This window comes from Dermatophagoides pteronyssinus, unplaced genomic scaffold (assembly GCF_027571235.1).
Source record: "Dermatophagoides pteronyssinus isolate colony J.1.1.1.1 unplaced genomic scaffold, Derpt_VIB-CSIC_2022.12 sq0025, whole genome shotgun sequence".
Lineage (NCBI taxonomy): Eukaryota > Metazoa > Arthropoda > Arachnida > Sarcoptiformes > Pyroglyphidae > Dermatophagoides > Dermatophagoides pteronyssinus.
Genome location: NW_027461549.1, coordinates 272,131 through 285,590, shown reverse-complemented (window position 1 = coordinate 285,590; position 13,460 = coordinate 272,131). Strand labels below are relative to the sequence as shown.

General features: G+C 29.6%; 5 protein-coding genes across 5 annotated transcripts; all 5 read right to left on the bottom strand.

Annotated features, from left to right (window-relative positions):
* Nucleotides 1-23: 23 nt before the first annotated feature.
* LOC142645852 (RCC1 and BTB domain-containing protein 2-like) lies at nt 24-2,130 on the bottom strand. The gene has a single exon (XM_075823279.1). The coding sequence runs from the start codon at nt 1,948-1,950 to the stop codon at nt 340-342; it is 1,611 nt and encodes a 536-aa protein (XP_075679394.1). The 5' UTR covers nt 1,951-2,130; the 3' UTR covers nt 24-339.
* Nucleotides 2,131-2,510: 380 nt separating this feature from the next.
* LOC142645853 (RCC1 and BTB domain-containing protein 2-like) lies at nt 2,511-4,401 on the bottom strand. Its single transcript, XM_075823281.1, has one exon. The coding sequence runs from the start codon at nt 4,250-4,252 to the stop codon at nt 2,669-2,671; it is 1,584 nt and encodes a 527-aa protein (XP_075679396.1). The 5' UTR covers nt 4,253-4,401; the 3' UTR covers nt 2,511-2,668.
* A 414-nt stretch (nt 4,402-4,815) lies between these two features.
* On the bottom strand, nt 4,816-8,093 carry LOC113788443 (RCC1 and BTB domain-containing protein 2-like). The gene is made up of 3 exons (XM_075823280.1): nt 7,966-8,093; nt 5,537-7,866; nt 4,816-5,299 (listed from the first exon to the last, which is right to left on the bottom strand). Exon 2 carries the CDS (start codon nt 7,854-7,856, stop codon nt 6,270-6,272), a length of 1,587 nt encoding a protein of 528 aa, XP_075679395.1. The 5' UTR covers nt 7,857-7,866; nt 7,966-8,093; the 3' UTR covers nt 4,816-5,299; nt 5,537-6,269.
* Nucleotides 8,094-8,194: 101 nt separating this feature from the next.
* On the bottom strand, nt 8,195-10,078 carry LOC142645854 (RCC1 and BTB domain-containing protein 2-like). Its single transcript, XM_075823283.1, has one exon. It carries the CDS (start codon nt 9,807-9,809, stop codon nt 8,232-8,234), a length of 1,578 nt encoding a protein of 525 aa, XP_075679398.1. The 5' UTR covers nt 9,810-10,078; the 3' UTR covers nt 8,195-8,231.
* Nucleotides 10,079-11,539: 1,461 nt separating this feature from the next.
* Nucleotides 11,540-13,437, bottom strand: LOC113788465 (RCC1 and BTB domain-containing protein 2-like). The gene has a single exon (XM_027337918.2). It carries the CDS (start codon nt 13,289-13,291, stop codon nt 11,723-11,725), a length of 1,569 nt encoding a protein of 522 aa, XP_027193719.2. The 5' UTR covers nt 13,292-13,437; the 3' UTR covers nt 11,540-11,722.
* Nucleotides 13,438-13,460: the final 23 nt, after the last annotated feature.

Below are 13,460 nucleotides of genomic sequence, written 5' to 3'. Positions count from 1 at the left end.
AACGATATTCAACAATGGTCTGCTAAAACACTGAACAATTTATTTTTCGATTGATTGATTTGATAATTAACAACAAATTTGGGAAGAAAAAACACAAATTGAAAGCAAACAACGAAATGAAAAAAGTTACACGATCGTTAGATCATCGTTGCATATATGCTCGAAAAAGGAAAATCGAAGAGAAAACATTAACGTGCGCATCAGTTTGGGCAACACGTTATTTTTAGCTGTCCAAAATTGTAATGTTAATGCAGGCATATTTTTGTTTGTTCAGCATGCGACGTACGGTATTCGCAATCAAATAGAAAAAAAAGGGCAAAAATTCTGGTTTTAAAAGATTCATTTTTGATTGTCACTTTTGACTATTTTTTCCCAAAAAAAAGATTGTTGTTCAGAAAAAAGTGGTCCAATTAATTTCATAATATTTTCTTTGTTTTCCAAAATATTATTACGGATTTTTGGTAAAACGATGGTTAATTCGACAAGTTTATCATTCATTTCATCAAGATTATATTTACTGATTAATGGTAGATAAATGAATAAAGTTTGCTTATTGAGATCCCTTCGTATGAATGTTCGACAATGTTTCATTAATCGTTCATCACAATAACAATTGGCCAAATCAATTAATTCGGCAATATTGGATTGATTGATTCGGATACGGCCAGTATATAACATTCGTAAATATGTGTAATATGCATCATAACTATATGCCTCAATCACCACTTTATTATTATTTTCTTGCCAATCACCTGAAAACATTCGACTATAATATTTTGATACCATTTTCAGGTAACATTTACAAGCCAATATACGTTTGTCACCGATAATAAATTCGACATCATAATTATCCGGATTATCCAATAATCCAATATTTGATATTGTATCATGCGATTCGAATGAATAGATGGTTGATGTTGGGCCATAAGTGATTGGTGATTCAAGTAACATTGCTGATGCTGCAGCGTATGATTTCGGTCGAGCATGCAATTTTTTGAGCTTGACCAATTCTTTATTATTTAGTTCGCCCCATACATAATAATGTGATGAATGATCCAAAGCAAATGAAAAATAAAGATAATTCTTACAAACCACACTTTGTACATTTTCAATGGGTATTTTTGTCGGCACAGAAGAATTTTGCTTATTATCATTAATAGGTGGTTGACCATAACCACATCCAAAAATCTGACCATCCTCCAATAAAAATAAAGAATGCCCAAGGCCGGCTATAATATTTTTGATTTGGCTATTAATCGAAACATCAGGAAATGAAACCATTTCCGGTGTTCTGTGGTTATTTGTATCGCCTAGACCTAACTGTCCATAGTTATTCCAGCCCCAGGAATAAATTTCATTCGTATTGGTGAGTGCAAGACTATGGGCTCCACCACAAGCTATTATTTTGACATTATTCAAATCATTGTTCACTGCAGTGTTTACAAGTTCATTATACGATGAGTGCAAATTACCGGTCAATTGACCAGCAGAATTATCTCCTAAAGCGAAAACAGTGCCATCTCGTCGTAACAACAACAAATGAATCTTTCCACATGCTATCATTTCAAAACGATCATTACCGGTTGAAATCAATCGAAAAGTATTGTTTGTTTGCCAATTTGAATCACCACTGGCTAGATACACTAATCCATCATCAGTTAAGACGACAACAAATTCATTGCCCGAATCGACTTGAATAATTTTCTTGCCATTCAATATATCAATCTGTTTTGGTCGTTTTGGATCATGTTGTAACGATAACCAATTGCATATTTCTTCACCATAAACATAGGTAGCATTGTTGGTCATAAATAGAAAACCCATTTCCTTCTTAAACGCAGTTATTTTAAAAATCGAAACGATGCTTGTAATAAATTCTTGGTCGATATCTTTTAAATCATTTTGAAATAATTCAATATCCACGTCAATATCAGTTGGTGTTTTTTTCATCGTTTTTTTTCTTGAAAAGCCAATTTTGTTCTCAGCAAAATAAAAAACAATATTCAACGATGGTCTGCTACACAATACACAAGAAAATCACAAAATGTAATGCACACAATACCTGAGCCAGACAGAATCTCAAATGACAATGTATGCAAAAACAAACACTCTTTAAATACACATAATTATATTTGATTTTTTTTTTTTGTTGTAGATTACTATGCAATAGATTTTTAAAAATGAAACTTTGAACCATAAGATAATTGAATTAAAATAAAGGTGTTTACATATATTATGCCATAATAAAAATATTTTATCGACAAATATAAAGTGTCCGTTATCAGCGTTTCCGAGAAAAAAAATCATAGCCTGTGGAATTTTTTTTCAAAATTTTTTACAAACGACGCATACAAACATATGCGTGGCGGGTAGCGATCCTGTTATTTGTTACATTATTTTTTTTTTTTAATTTTATTTGTTAATTGAATATTGCTTTTATGCTAATTTGTAATTTATGATCATCAAGCACATGATTAATGATAATTATAAATCTTAAAAAGATACTCGTATTGGATAATAAAAAGTAATTTTTTATTTGATTTCAAATGAAAATTACAACAAAAAAAAACAAATTTGATGTGACGATGAAAGGTTATTATGAAAAAATATTGTTGATCATATACATTGAACAATGATTTTAATGATGATTATCAAAAAAAAACCAAAATTACTCTTGCTGCTGTTGTTGTTGATGTTTAGAAAACCATTCCAGAAAATTCATGAAATTTTTACTATTCATTGAAAGATTATCATTAACAAATTTTAATAAAATATTCTTGAATATTATTAATTTGTTTGAAATCATTTCGTAATTATATAATTCATAATCGATTATCAATGATAAATAAGTAGATATGGTTGATTCATTTAGAAATTTCTCAATAAATATTTGACAATGTTTCATTAATTGTTCATCACAATAACAATTGGCCAGATCGATAAATTCGGCTATATTGAATTGATTGATTTGAATTTGGCCAGTATGTAACATACCTAGATATGAATAATATACATCATAACTATAAGCACCAATCATTACTCGATTAGTATTTTCTTGCCAATCACCTGAAAACATTCGACTATAATATTTTGATGCTATTTTTAGATAACATTTACAAGCCAGTATTGGTTTATCATCGATTACAAATTCAACATCATAATTATCAGGATTATTGAATAATTCAATAAATGATAGCGGATCATTGGATTTGTATGTATAGAAGGTTGATGTTAGGCCAAAAGTGATTGGTGATTTATTTACTATTGCTGATGCTGCTGCAAATGATTTCAGTTGACCATCCAATTTTTTTAGCGGGACCAATTCTTTATTATTTAAATCCCCCCATACATAATAATGTGAAAATTGAACTAAAGCAAATGAAAAATTAAGATAATTATTGCAAGCCACACTTTGCACATTTTCAATGGGTATTTTTGTCGGCACTTTTGCATCTTGCTCATTATAATTGATAGAGCGTTGACCATAACCACATCCAAAAATCTGACCATTCTCGAATAAAAATAAAGAATGCTTCCAACCACCGACAATATTTTTGATTGGACTATTAATTGAAACATCGGGAAATGAAACAAGTGAAGGTGTTCTTCGATTATTTCTATCCCCTAGACCTAACTGTCCATAGTCATTCCAGCCCCAAGAATAAATTTGATTCGTATTGGTGAGAGCAAGAATATGGCCCGCTCCACAAGCTATTATTTTGATATTATTCAAACCAGTGTTCACAAGAGTAATATGCGAATCTGAAATACCGGTCAATACACCATACCAATTATCACCCAAAGCGAAAACAGTTCCATCTTTTCGTAACAATAAAAAATGAATACATCCACATGCTATCATTTCAAAACGATCATTACCGGTAGAGATTAATCGTAAATTATTATTCGTTTTCCAAGGTGAATTTTTATTACTGGCAAGATAAACTAATCCATCATCAGTTAGAATGACAACGAATCCTTCACCGGAATCAACTTGAATAATTTTCTTGTCATTCAAAATGTCAATCTGTTGTGGTCGTTTTGGATCATGTTGTAACGATAGCCATTCGCATATTGCTTCACCATAAGCATAAGTTTTATCGTTGGTGATGCATAGAAAACCAATTTCTTCGAAAAATTGGGTTATTTTAAAAATAGAAACGACGCTTTGAATAAATTCTTGATCGATATCTTTTAAATCATTTTGAAATAATTCGATATCCACCCAAGTATCGGTTGGTATTATTTTCATCGTTTTTTTCTTGAAAAGCCAATTTTGTTCTCAGCAAAAAAAAAAAACAATATTCAACAATGGTCTGCTACACAATACACAAGAAAATCACAAAATGTAATGCACACAATACCTGAGCCAGACAGAATCTCAAATGACAATGTATGCAAAAACAAACACTCTTTAAATACACAGAATTATATTTGATTTTTTTTTTTGTTGTAGATTACTATGCAATAGATTTTAAAAAATAAAACTTTTAACCATAAGATAATTGAATTAAAATAAAGGTGTTTACATATATTATGCCATAATAAAAATATTTTATCGACAAATATAAAGTGTCCGTTATCAGCGTTTCCGAGAAAAAAAAATCATAGCCTGTGGAATTTTTTTCAAAATTTTTTACAAACGACGCATACAAACATATGCGTGGCGGGTAGCGATCCTGTTATTTGTTACATTATTTTTTTTTTAAATTTTATTTGTTAATTGAATATTGCTTTTATGCTAATTTGTAATTTATGATCATCAAGCACATGATTAATGATAATTATAAATCTTAAAAAGATACTCGTATTGGATAATAAAAAGTAATTTTTTATTTGATTTCAAATGAAAATTACAACAAAAAAAAACAAATTTGATGTGACGATGAAAGGTTATTATTATAAAATATTGTTGTTGATCATATACATTGAACAATGATTTTAATGATGATTATCAAACAAAAAAACAAAAATTACTCTTGCTGCTGTTGTTGTTGATGTTTAGAAAACCATTCCAGAAAATTCATGAAATTTTTACTATTCATTGAAAGATTATCATTAACAAATTTTAATAAAATATTCTTGAATATTATTAATTTGTTTGAAATCATTTCATAATTATATAATTCATAATCGATTATCAATGATAAATAAGTAGATATGGTTGATTCATTTAGAAATTTCTCAATAAATATTTGACAATGTTTCATTAATTGTTCATCACAATAACAATTGGCCAGATCGATAAATTCGGCTATATTGAATTGATTGATTTGAATTTGGCCAGTATGTAACATACCTAGATATGAATAATATACATCATAACTATAAGCACCAATCATTACTCGATTAGTATTTTCTTGCCAATCACCTGAAAAAACAAACATCTAATTTTTGTTTGTTTTTGTTATATATATCATCATCCATAATAACTTATGATTTAGATAAAAATGTGGAAAAAAAAGTATAAACAAAAATTTTTTTTTCCTGAAAACAACAAAAACAGAAAAAACTGGACGAAAAAAAAAATAATAACCAAATTGTGGAGACAAAATTTTATTTAACCCTGCATTACGAGTAGAACAAAACTCGCGTCGTTACTTAGGTGGGGTCGTTTTTGACCCCAAATTGAAATCCTTTTAAATCGAACTTGAAAGTGAAAAAAGAATAAATTTTTGTTCTCTACTCTTCAAAAATATTGTCTATTTTAAAATTTCATCATTAAATGACATTTCACCATCATACCAATAATGATTCGAAGCGACAAAAAAATTTTGATTTTTTGACAGAAATTAGATTGTATGAATTTCACATGCATCGAGTCCATAGAGAATTGCTGTGCACTTACGTTATGCACATATAGACTTCAGTCCGAGAATCGATGTATATCTTCATAACCAGTGGTCAGAAAACAGTGAAAATTGGACAGAATATTCTATGAACGAAATTAGTCAGTGGTTTTGAATGACATTAATTTTAGTTAAGAGGTTCTCGAATGGCGAAGAAAAAACTGACGTTGGGGTCAAAAACGACCCCACATCCGTCTTCTAGGGTTAATCAAAGTTTGTTGCTCGTATGAAATCAATTTAAGAAATTTTGTAATATTTTTTTTTCAAAAGATTATTATTAAATTTTTGGCTGGTTATCTATCAAAATTAACAATGATTTTTGATGATGATGATGATTAACAATGTTACCAAAAAAAAAAAAAAAAAAAATGAAAATGTTATATTTATCAAATGAATCATTTTCAAAAAAGAAAATCTTTTTCAGTTATCGTGTATTTTGTTTGGTTTTTTTTCGTTTGCAAGGCAAATTTTTTGTTTTACAAAAGATTTTTGTTCGAAAAACCATTCCAAAAATTTTAAAATATTGTTTTTGTTTTTCGGTATAACATCTATGATAGTCAATTCGACAAGTTTATCATTCATTCCATCAAGTTTATATTTACTGATTAATGGTAGATAAGTGAATAAAGTCCGTTCATTTAGAATCATTCGCATGAATGTTTGACAATGTTTCATTAATTGTTCATCGCAATAACAATTGGCCAGATCAATAAATTCGGCTATATTGGATTGATTGATTCGAATATTGCCAGTATGTAACATACGTAAATATGAGTAATATACATCATAACAATAATCTTTGATGATCACTTTCTTATTTTCTTGCCAATCACCTGAAAACATTCGACTATAATATTTTGATGAAATTTTCAGATAACATTTACAAGCCAATATACGTTTGTCACCGATAATAAACTCGATATCATAATTATCCGGATTATCCAATAATCCAATATTTGATATCGGATCATTTGATTTGAATGTATAGATGGTTGATGTTAAACCAAAAGTGATTGGGAATGCGTATTGTATTGCTGATGCGGCTGCAAATGATTTCAGTTGACCATCCAATTTTTTGAGCGGGAATAATTCACTACTATTTAATCTACTCCATGCATAATATTGTGATGAATGATCCAAAGCATATGAAGTAAGCTGATAATTCTTACAAGCCATACTTTGCACATTTTCGATGGGTATTTTTGTCGGCACTTTTGCATTTGGGTTTTTATCATTGATAGGGCGTTGACCATGACCACATCCAAAAATTTGACCATCCTCCAATAAAAATAAAGAATGATTTGCACCGGCCATAATATTTTTGATTGGACCATGAAAAAATGAAACAAGTGTCGGTATTCTTCGTTCATTTGTATCGCCTAGACCTAACTGTCCCTTGTTATTACAGCCCCAGGAATAAATTCGATTCGTATTGGTAAGAGCAAGGCTATGTTCACTTCCACAAGCTATTATTTTGACATTAGTCAAACCATTGTTCACAACAGTATCATACGATGACTCTGAATTACCGGTCAATTGACCATATGTATTATCACCCAAAGCAAAAACAGTGCCATCTTGTCGTAACAACAACAAATGTAACACTCCACTTGCTATCATTTCAAAACGATCATAACCGGTTGAAATCAATCGCAAAGTATTGTTTGTTTTCCATCTTGAATCACCACTGGCTAGATACACTAATCCATCATCAGTTAGAACTGCAACAAATTCATTGCCGGATTCGACTTGAATAATTTTCTTGCCATTTAAAATGTTAATCTGTTGTGGTTGTTTGGGATCATGTTTTAACGATAACCATCTGCATATTCCTTGACCATAAGCATAAATTGTATCTTTGGTCATGCCTAGGAAACCAATGTTCAAATTTGCAGTTGTTATTTTAAAAATTGAAACGATGTTTAGAAAATATTCCTGATCGATGTATTTGAAATCATCTTGAAATAATTCGATATCCACATCAGTATCGGTTAGTAGTTTTTTCATCGTTTTTTTTCTAGAAATTTTAGTTTTGTTCGCAACAAAAATACAATATTAACAATGGTCTGCTAAAACAAACACACAAACAAATCACAAAATGTAATGCACACAATACCTGAACAATTGATCATTCAATCGATTTGATCATTAACAACGAATTTTCGAAAACAAAAAAAAAAAACAAAAAAATGAAAGCAAACAAAGAAATAAAGTTACTCGATATATCGTTGCATATGTGTGCTCAAAAAAAAAGAAAAGAAAACATCAACGTGCGCAACCGTTTGCGCAACACGTTTTTTTTTCGTTTTTTTTTAGCTGTCAAAATTGAAATGTTAATACAGGCATATGGGACAAAATTTTTTTATTAATTATCAAAATATATTATTGACAAATATTTTTCAAAAAATGATTATCGCTTAACAAAAAAAATTTAAGAAATTCGTTAATATTTTCATTGTTTTCCAAAAGATTGTTAGTAATTTTCGGTAAAACCTCTTCGATGGTTAGCTGGACAAGTTTATCATTCATTTCATTAAGTTCATATTTATCAATCAAAGGAAAATAAATGAATAAAGTTCGTTCATTTAGATCCGTTCGTATGAATGTTTTACAATGTTTCATTAATCGTTCATCACCATAACAATTGGCCAAATCAATAAGTTCGGCTATATTGGATTGATTGATTCGAATCCGGCCAGTATGTAACATACGTAGATATGAATAATAGATATCATAACTATAATCTTTAATAATCACTTGATCATTTTCTAGCCAATCACCCGAAAACATTCGATTATAATATTTTGATGACATTTTCAGATAACATTTACAAGCCAATATACGTTTGTCGCCGATAATAAACTCGACATCATAATTATTCGGATTATCCAATAATCCAATATTTGATATTGTATCATGCGATTCGAATGAATAGAAGGTTGATGTTAGGCCAAAAGTGATTGGTGATTTATTTACTATTGCTGATGCTGCAGCAAATGATTTCGGTCGACCATTCAATTTTTCGAGTGGAACTAATTTTTTACTATTTAATTTACCCCATTCATAATAATGTGATGATTGATCTAAAGCAAATGAAATATGGAGATAATTTGTACAAGCCATACTTTGCACATTTTCAATGGGAATTTTCGTCGGCACTTTTGCATTTGGCTCATTATCATTAATAGGGTTTTGACCATAACCACATCCAAAAATTTGACCATCCTCCAATAAAAATAAAGAATGACTTGCACCGGCCACAATATTTTTGATTGGACTATTAATCGAACCATCAGGAAATGAGACCAATGAAGGTGTTCTTCGGACATTTGTATCACCTAGACCTAACTGTCCATAGTCATTCCAGCCCCAAGAATAAATTTCATTCGTATTGGTTAGAGCAAGACAATGGCCAGCTCCACAAGCTATTATTTTGACATTTTTTAAACCAGTGTTCACAAGTTCATCATACGATGACTCTGAATTACCGGTCAATTGACCATATCTATTATAACCCAAAGCAAAAACAGTGCCATCTTGTCGTAACAACAACAAATGTCCCCACCCACATGCTATCATTTCAAAACGATCATTACCATTAGAAATCAATCGAAAAGTATTGTTCGTTTTCCAATCTCTATCTTCACTGGCTAGATACACTAGTCCATCATCAGTTAAGACGACAACAAATTCATTGCCGGAATCGACTTGAATAATTTTCTTATCATTTAAAATGCCCATCTGTTGTGGTCGTTTGGGATCATGTTCTAACGATAGCCATTCGCATATTACATCACCATATGCATAGGTTGCATCATTGGTCATAAATAGAAAATTATTTCGACCCAAAGACATTTTAAAAATGCAAACAATGTTTGGAATAAATTCCTGATCAATATCTTTTAAATCATCTTGAAATAATCCAATATCCACATCAGTATCGGTTGGTATTATTTTCATTGTTTTTTTTCTTGAAAACTTAGTTTTATTAGCAGCAAAAAAAAGGTTTTCAGCAATGGTCTGCAAAAACACTGAACAATTCGATTGATTGATTGATTGATTTGATCATTAACAACGAATTTTCGAAAACAAAAAACACAAATCGAAAGCAAACAAAGAAATGAAAAAAGTTACACGATCGTTAGATCATCGTTGCATATATGCTCGAAAAAATGAAAATCGAAAAGAAAACATTAACGTGCGCATAAAGTTTGCGCAACACGTTATTTTTAGCTGTCCAAAATTGTAATGTTAATGCAGACATATTTTTTTTGTTTGTTCAACATGGACGTACGGTATACGCAATCAAATAGAAAAAAAGGGCAAAAATTCTGGCTTAATAAATTGGATTCATTTTTGATTGTTTTTTTCTAAAAAAAAAAAGATTGTTGTTCAGAAAAAAGAGGTACAATTAATGAATATTGTGTCCATTTTTATCAAAAAAAAAAAAAAAAATTTCTGAATTCATCTCTATCATCGATGATAATTTCCCTCATCCCGGATCTATTTTTATGGCCAGATTTTCAAAATTGGATTAAATCATAAACAACACTTGATTGCATATCCATAATAATACTTTATTACGAAAAAAGTTTTTTTAAAAATTTGATTAACTTTTAAACTTTATTTTTAATTGTTGATAATAATAAGAAAAACAATGGTTTTATAAGAAAATTTAACATTGAACTAAAGTTCAATCGATTTAAATGTTTTTGAAATACATCTAATAGTTTAAACTATTAGTTATTCATAACATTAACATTGTTATACAAAACAAAAATAATGTTATAATAGTCAATTGTATCAATCAGGAGAATCGAATAGAAAATCATTTTCAGTTGATTCCTGGTGGAGATGAGCCAAAGAAAACGCAACGTTCCTGAAATTCTTACTGTGTTTGTAATGCTGTTTCAAGGAAGCGTGCTGCCTTTCGAATCGCGCGGTGGAATATCTTTTAAATCATTTTGAAATAATTCAATATCCACTTCAGTATCACTAAAACACTGAACAATTTATTATTCGATTGATTGATTTGATAATTAACAACAAATTTTGTAAGAAAAAACACAAATTGAAAACAAACAACGAAATGAAAAAGGTTACACGATCGTTAGATCATCGTTGCATATATGCTCGAAAAAAGAAAATCGAAAAGAAAACATTAAAGTGTGCTTGCGCAACACGTTTTTTTAGCTGTCCAAAATTGTAATGTTAATGCAGGCATATTTTTTTTTTTTGTTTGTTCAGCATGCGACGTACGGTATTCGCAATCAAATAGAAAAAAAGGGCAAAAATTCTGGGTTAAAAGATTCATTTTTGATTGTCACTTTTGACTATTTTTTTCCAAAAAAAAGATTGCTGTTCAGAAAAAAGAGGTCTAATTAATTTCATAATATTTTCTTTGTTTTCCAAAATATTATTACGGATTTTTGGCCAAACATCTTCAATGGTTAGTTGGACAAGTTTGTCGTGCATTTCATCAAGTTCATATTTGTAAATCAAAGGAAAATAAATGGATAATGTCTGTTCATTCAGGTCCGTTTGTATGAATGTTCGACAATGTTTCATTAATCGTTCATCACCATAACAATTGGCCAAATCAATAATAATCAATTTGGAATTTATTATTATTGATCTGTTATTGATCTATTGAGCAAAAGCAGCAACGAAAAAAAAAAAATAATCAAAAATCGATAAAATTTTTTGAATTTTTATTAGCAATTTTTAATTGAATTTACATTGAATTTATCTTTATAAAGTTGAAAAAAAAGACAGAAAATACAATCTAAACGACGACAATGAATAGCTTAATTCGAATATTGGAAGATGGATTTTTTTTTTAATAATTTTTTTTTTTTTTTTGATACAATAAATCATTCTTCTGTAAGAAAAGATTGTTGTTCAGAAGAAACTAATTCAAGAAATTTGTAAATAATATTTTTGTTTTTTATAAGATTGTTTGTAATTTTTGGTAAAATATTTTTGATAGTTATTTGGACAAGTCTATCATGCATTTCATCAAATTCATATTTGTCAATCAATGTAAGATAATAGACTAATGTTTGTTCATTCAAATCTGTTTGTATGAATGTTCGACAATGTTTCATTAATCGTTCATCACCATAACAATTTGCCAAATCAATAAGTTCAGCTATATTAGAATGTTTGATTCGGATATGATTATTATCATGTAACATACGTAGATATGCGTAATATGTATCATATCCATAATCATTAATGACTACACTATCAGTATTTTTCCAATCACCCGAAAACATTCGACTATAATATTTTGATGCCATTTTTAGGTAACATTTTGAAGCCAATATTGGTTTGTCATCGATAACAAATTTGACATCATAATTATCTGGATTATTGAATAATTGATTATTTGATTTTAAATCGCATGTATCGATTGTTGTTAAACCAAAAGTGATTGGTGATTCTAATAGCAATATTGATGCTGCAACAAATGATTCCAATTGACCATTTAATTTTTCCGGTGATAATTTGTTTACACCATGACCCCATACATAATAATTGTATGATTTATCCATAGCGAATGAAAAATCAAGATTATTCTTACAAGCAAGACTTTGCACATTTTCAATAGGTATTTTTGTAGCCATTTTTGAATCTTGTTTATTATCATTAATGTGACGTTGACCAAGACCACATCCAAAAATTTGACCATCCTCCAATAAAAATAAAGAATGATATGGACCTGCTATAATATTTTTGATTAGACTATTAATCGAACCATTAATAAATGGAACAACTGAAGGTTTTCTTCGATCAAAAGTATTTCCCAAACCTAATTGACCACTACAATTCCAACCCCATGAATAAAGTTTATTTTTATTCGTTAAAGCAAAACAATGGCCAAATCCACAAGCTATTATTTTAACATTTTTCAAACCGGTTTTTACGAAAATCTTGTACGATGAATCTGAATTTCCTGTTAATTGACCTTTAGAATTACATCCCATAGCTAAAACAGTGCCATCTTGTCGTAACAATAACAAATGAAATTGTCCACATGCTATCATTTCAAAACGATCATCATCACAGGTCGAGATCAATCGAAAAGTATTGTTCGTTTGCCATCTTGGCTCACTACTGGCTATATAGACTAATCCATCATCAGTTAGAACGACAACAAATTCATTGCCCGAATCGATTTGAATAATTTTCTTGCCATTCAAAATGCCAATTTGTTGTGGTCGTTTGGGATCATGTTTTAACGATAGCCATTCGCATATTTCTTCACCATAAGCATAAGTTGCATTGTTAGTGATGCATAGAAAACCAATTTTCTTCCAATTTTCATTGGTTATTTTAAAAATGGAAACAATGTTTCGAATAAATTTGTGATCAATATCTTTGAAATCATCTTGAAATAATTCGATATTCACATCAGTATCAGTTGGTAATTTTTTCATCGTTTTTTTTTCTCTCTCACAACAATGGTCTGCTACACAATACACAAACAAATCATCGAATGTAATGAACACAATACCTGAGCAAAATTCTCAAAATGATAGACGATAGTGTGCAATAACAACCATAAAAACACAAAAAATTGATTGTCACAAAAGGAACTGGTCATAA